Below are 6778 nucleotides of genomic sequence, written 5' to 3'. Positions count from 1 at the left end.
GAATAATCATTTTAGAACTCCCATAAACAGAAAAACTGGTAGACCATATGCTACTCTCCACTAAGGTGTATTCAATGCTGACTTGGAAAATGGTTTTATTCAAATATTTTCTTTTCAATGTTCCCAATTGATGTATTTAAATCAAATATAAGGTCTTCAAATTATTTCCAAGTGCAGTTACTAAGATTTTACGTAGGCCAACCACACGGAACATTCACCATAAAGCAAAGAAAAGCCTTGCCATAAATTTTAAATAATAATTATTATTATTAATAAAATCAATGACTTCAATGCTTATGTCCAACCATCCACCAATAATTGAATCTTGCATGGGTTTTTACACTGGCCATTACATGTGCAAGATTCATCTCTATTATTCCTCGTTCCTTCAATTTTAAATATCATAAATTCTCCATTACAAGTCTGGCAAGTGTCATTACAAATGTGGAGCAAATTATCTAACAACTCCACTCTCTAAATTCTTCTGGAGATATAAAAAATGAACTTGCACCAGAGTGACCTCCCCCACCATATGCCTACAAATAATATTATAAACAACATGGTCAGTATACAAAAGAATATTATCAATTGACAAAGGCCTGGCTTATCAAAACAAAATTATAATATTAATAAAGCCAATTTCTGAATAAAAGTTTATCATGAGATTGTAATATAACAGAAGAAAGACAGTTTCTTCATCAAACACTCAACAACTCTGCAATGTAACCAACTTACCCTTGAGATTTCAGTGGTGTCAATGGAATCATCAGTTGATCGCAAGCTTATCTTGAGCTTGCCTTGTTGCTCATATATAACAGCACCGATTGGCCTACACAGATGTTAAAACTGTGCTTAGCATGGAAAGTCAACTGGCTATAAATTTTAGATCATTCATTTTTAGTTAGAATTCTTACATTGTGTTTACCATAAAAACTTCACCATTGATTACTATAATATTAAATGATGATGAAGTGCATCATTATTTAATATTAACTGATCAAACAGCCCAATTAAGAACCAACCATACCTAATCTTGATTTTAATCAGGTGGAAAGACAGGATTCCAGAAATATATGATTTTCCTTTTTCCTGTTTCTTTCAGAATAAAATTTACCAATCCTCAGAAGACGTCCTATATAATTTGTGGCTTTTTAACATCTAAATATAATGCCTAGAGAAAATAGATGATTGGAACTCAGTGGTGACTAAACTCGTGACATTGCCAAGGTACTCCAAAGAAACTGCAGTCCCACAATCTTCTCTAGCCTTCCCATCCTCCCCAGAGGCTCTCATTCAAATCTGTTGACTTTTTACACCTATTTATCCCAGAAGAAGCCATGAGCTCCACAGAGGGTCACATTGCCCCAGATGTTTGGAACAACTAAAACCCAGTATAATTTAGGAGAATTCCTTCAACACCATGCAAAAAACCTAAAACACAATTTTCCAGCTAGAAAGAAAATGACTGCTTTCCTCAGGATGGCTAAAATCAATCTATTTGATAGATATTTTAGAGCATTTTAGACTGCTCAAAGAACAAGCTCTGATCTGCCACTTCATGGGAGATTTTCCAAAATCTGGAAACTCTCAAATGTTGGATCTAGGACAATACCTAACCCTTTGGAACAAACACTGCTAACCACAGTTTACAATTCTGGACCATTTATGAAACATTAGGGACCAGTTTTCAACCATACGGAAGATCTTCCGAGCACAGTTCCTGTATGGGTCCATCTTACAAAGAATGGGCTCGATGATTGGAGAGTAATGCACCTCTTCTGAGATGACCCACAATCCAAGAGTTATCAATTACACATCTGCATAACCATATCTGTAAACAATATTTTCTAATAAATAATTATTAATTTGGATGGCATCAAATGGAAGCAACCACTCAATGGTCTGTGAGTCGTCAAAAAGAGCCAATTGGTCACAACAAATTTAGCCACCACTTCAGCTATAAACACAAGAAGCCCATTTTCTTCTCTAGGAGATCTACTAGAAACAATACTAGACAAGTTATGCAAGGAACCTGTCAAAGATACTCTGCATATTCACATAGACATGAAATAACAAAGCACAAGAAAGTTAACTTCGAGACCCAACCATTCAGCTAAACACCAGAACCAAAGAAGAGGTACATCAAAGGTTAATCTAACCCATACTATGTAACTGAACCAATAGAGAAAGAATAAAAGTGACCATTCTTTGTCCACAACAAAGAAAATCATGTGTCGAGCTAGTGTCTGAAGGCCAACAATTAGTAAGACCCAGCTCGTAGCTCTACAAATTTTGGTACAATAATGAATAATCCATCACCTTGGACAAGGAGGGAGATCTAGACGATGTAGACATTTTTGATCCAGATCAGTAAATCCAATGATAATACTTTCCTGCACTATGAAGGGAATATGTACCCACAACAAAGAGCACTTTCTTCATAGTAAATCACATTAATTCTGATCCTTATCCAAGAAACCACTAGATCTGATGACCTATGGTACACCAAATTTCAATAGTTGAGTAATCAGCAACTGCACAACTGTGGGTAGACTTTATTAAACACTCTATGAAGACCTTAAAGGTATGTTTCAATTTCTCATACCACACTTCATTGGAATGTAGCTAAAATCATCATTTTAATTCTCAATACTATGCAATCCTGTATTATCAATCCATATTCCTCCAAAAGAAAACAACGGATCCACGATTCTTCACTAAATAAAGACAGGTCTCTCCTAAATATAACCCTTTCTCTAATCCTTGTGGGAGATTTCAACAACATTAAATCACTAGAAAGGACAAGAGGTTCAACAAAAGATTCAACAAAAATCGCCAAATACTCTGATGGAAGTAATTGTCAGCCACTCAGTACTAGTTTAATCGACATGAACTCCAGCAACAACTGCTAAACCTGGACAAACTGGAGGATTGGAAAATAACACTGCTAAAAATTTGGACTCGATTGATTCAATCTAATTAAAGTGCTAATCATTCATTATAAAATACTAGGCCATCAAACCACTGGTCAAAAATTATTAAGCATAAAGACTCTAGCACCGCACCATGTGCCCCTTCAGATTTGAAAAGCAACAGGGTTACAACTGGAAAATTCTTTAGTGTAAATAGTTCACTGGTGGAAAACCAAACCCAACTCCATTGGACATGCCATGTACAGATTCACCAAAAAAGGAAAAAAATTTAAGACATCAATTGATAAATATTTAATAGCAATAAATATCATTTTGATGATTGTTTGTCACTAAGGAAAAGTTGGAGCTTCTTTTATGGAAAATCAGAAGGCGAGGGCATACAGATTGATAAAGAAAGGAGAAAGGTCTCATGCAAGAATTCCTCCTACAACATATGGAAGAAATAGTTTGAAGGCAAAACCACAAAAAAGAAATGGCCTAACAAAGGAGAGCAGGATACAGTTTTTTTTTAAATTCAACAAAGACCATTAATCAACATCATCGGCTGCCCAGCATACTCAGGAGTTCATCTCTACATGGAAAACTCAGCTCACTCATGCAAAAATGTGGTTGGAAGATGATGACTAAGCTCAGCAATGACACACAGTTGGATGTTTCTTGCCGGTACAATTCAGATGACAAACAACAGTGTTGCAGTCCATTCCTATTGATTTAATGAACTTGCTTCCCTTTCTATGAAAGTGTAGAAAAGAACATTATCATGATTCAACATAACTTCTCATGGCAGGGAACAAATGAAAAGTTCGAATTCCCATTAATTGTTTGGACATAGATTTTCAGTTTCTAAAGCTTTTCAAATTCCAATCTAACCTAGTCCACAAACAAGCTAAAATAGACCTACTAGGAATGAGCCGCAATTAGTCCTAGGTTTCCAGTTTCTAGAGCTTTTCTCAAAATCTTTCCAAAGATCCTCCAAAACCCTTTACCACTCCAAATACCCTTTTGGAAGGTCTAAAAGATTTTCTAGGTTTCATGGTTGTACCCTCCTTACAATGTCCTAATCCAGAATTAGGCCTATTTAGCCTAAGTGAGGCTATAAACTGGATTTTCCTTGCACAATGGTGATAAAATGGACTGAGGGCTTGGCTTCAACCTTGCACACAGTCTCCTCTGATTTCAATCAACACTCCTTGACCATTCTCTTCAATCAATTAATCCACTCCTTACATTTTCATAAAATAGACCTACTAGGAATGAGCCGCAATTAGTCCTAGGTTTTCAGTTTCTAGAGCTTTTCTCAAAATCTTGCTAAAGATCCTCCAAAACCCTTTACCACTCCAGATACCCTTTTGGAAGGTCTTAAAGATTTTCTAGGTTTCATGGTTGTACCCTGCTTACAATGCCCTAATCCAGAATTAGGCCTATTTAGCCTAAGTGAGGCTATAAACCAGTGTAACATGGGGACGCGTCCCTCCCCCCAAATTGGGCCGTTTCGGAGACGGGGACGTCCCCGGGACAGGGGGATGGCGTCTCGACGTTTCGGGCGGTGCCACTTAGAGCGCCACCGCCGCCGGAGACGGCGAGACGTCTCCGAGATGGCTAGAGGTCTCCGAGACGGGGGAGACGTCTCCGAAACGGCTAGAGGTCTCCGAGTGTGGGGGTGCAGGGGGACGCCAAGGAGTCTCCTTCATTGAGGGGGGACGCCAAGAAGTCTCCTTCTTTGTGGGGGGATGCCAAGGAGTCTCCATTGATTTGACATTTTGATTTGGACTCTAGGAGACTTGTAGTTTTTGTTTGCATTATATACTTATTTTGATATCATGATTCATGGCACATGATACTTATTGTAATCATTTTTATGTCATGACTCATATGATCATTGATTACTATTAGATAGTAGAATCTAGATACTCATACTATTGATTTGAAGGCTGATATATAGAGTTTAGACTAATATTTATTATTTGCTGATGTTCAATGTTTAATGTTCATTGTTTGTTTGTCATTTGATCATGAATCATGATATTCCAGTTGATATGGTATATGCTATACCATATGTATAGTATATACACCCCTACTCCTTCCGCCACCCCCCCATCCCTACCCGCCGTCCCCCCGCTGTCCCCCTGCCGTCCCCAAATCAAGGCCCCTCTGTCCCCCCGTCTCGGAAACTTGTCCCCCCGTCTCCCAGGGCGGTGTAACTATGCTATAAACTGGATTTTCCTTGCACAATGGTGATAAAATGGACTAAAGGCTTGGCTTCAACCTTGCACACAATCTCCTCTGACTTCAATCAACACTCCTTGACCATTCTCTTCAATCAGTTAATCCACTCCTTACAGCTATGATGTCTGCTATGCAAAGTTCCTAGCCGGGCACTCTGTCTGCTCACCTAGAGCTTGTTTGCAAAATTAACTGAGGAGGTATTTTCAAAAAATTCCACTTCCATCCTAATGTACATTGCCCTTGTGATAAAATGTATTAAAGGCTTAGCTTCAACCTCGCACACAATCTCCTCTGACTTCAATCAACACTCCTTGGTAATTCTCTTCAATCAGTTAATGCACTCCTTACAGCTATGATGACTGCTATGCAAAGTTCCTAGCCGGGCACTCTATCTGCTCGTCTAGGGCTTGTTTGCAAAATTAACTGATGAGGCATTTTCAAAAAATACCACTTCCATCCTAATGTACATTGCCCCTGCTATCAACCCTCCGATGGCCATAAGTTTCCCATGGTGGTATTTCAAGCTAGGGGCATTTTTCTCTTCATACCCTAAGACTGCCAGTAAAATGTAGTCTACAGTTTGATTTTTATTTAGTAAACCAAAACGTCAAACTAATGAAAGCAACAGTGCAGAAATGAAAAACATAATGAACCCTAACTAATTGCAACAAAAGAAACCACTATTCAATCCAAAATGACAAAGATGCTTGGGTTGCAACAGAACTGTACAGAAAATGCAAAAATGTCATTGTTTCAGTATTGAAAGAAATGTGTATTCTGACCTCTAACCTCATGACAATCAATCTAGGAGCTATATATATGCTTCCCGGTCATTTTCCAACTGAATTGTGGTTTTCTTACTCCCTTCAAAATGCAAAAGTTGCATTTCTTGCTCAAGCAACATTGACAATGTTGCAAAGTCGTCATGCAACTTTTGCAAGCAACTCTTTACTTTCCACATACCACATTATTTCTCTTGATGCAGTTGGGTTTTAAATGACTTCCAAACCCCTTCAACATCAAAATTGACTCAAAATATCTTTGCCATCTCCACATGAAGATTGGTGACATGTTTAAACAACTATGACAACTTTAAGTCCTCATTGACCTAACCATGACCAAATGATCACAAACTCAACCAAAGCACTCTAATAGGCTTATCACTTGCCCTTATTACATTCAAGACTCCATTTCAGGGTCCTCAAGCCAAAAGTTAAGGATTTTGTGCCAAACCTTCAAGTGCTCTTGCACCACCAAGTTATGGTCAACTATTTTAAGACCTCTCATCTACACTTCTTTTAAGGCCAGACGATTGAGATTTCATATACTTACACCTATCTGGACGTCAAATTTTTTAGACCCTATTTTAGTATGAGAATGGTCATGCATCCCCAACTAAACAAAGGGTTGGGCTCCCTTGATTTGCTTGAGCGACAATGTTTCCAACACCACTTCCAGGACACTAGGTCTAAGATATCCCTCATGGATTCCCTGATCAGGCCGATTGTTCTTTATGCCTCTGTGGTTTCGGGCCCCTCCCTCCTTGCTTCTAACTGGGCATCTGTTGAGTGTGTTCAAACCCTTCTTCAATGTATCATCAAGTGTCATCGAGCTACCCC

General features: G+C 38.4%; 1 protein-coding gene across 2 annotated transcripts in view; it reads right to left on the bottom strand.

Moving 5' to 3' along the window:
- Window positions 1–220: 220 nt before the first annotated feature.
- The window catches only part of LOC149551102 (uncharacterized), a 169987-nt gene continuing 163429 nt past the window's right edge, over window positions 221–6778 (bottom strand). For both annotated transcript variants that reach the window (XM_089786674.1, XM_089786675.1), the window contains 2 exons: window positions 736–829; window positions 221–536 (listed from right to left, as the gene is read on the bottom strand). In XM_089786674.1, the coding sequence (XP_089642800.1) occupies window positions 459–536; window positions 736–829 (172 nt within the window). In that variant the 3' untranslated portion in view covers window positions 221–458. The remainder of the gene's footprint in view (window positions 537–735; window positions 830–6778) is intronic.

Source organism: Cupressus sempervirens, chromosome 6, assembly GCF_028749045.1.
Source record: "Cupressus sempervirens isolate cs-2001-9-10 chromosome 6, ASM2874904v1, whole genome shotgun sequence".
Classification (NCBI taxonomy): Eukaryota; Viridiplantae; Streptophyta; class Pinopsida; order Cupressales; family Cupressaceae; genus Cupressus; species Cupressus sempervirens.
The sequence above is the reverse complement of the archived record's forward strand: the minus strand, read 5'-3'. Positions and strand labels throughout refer to the sequence as shown.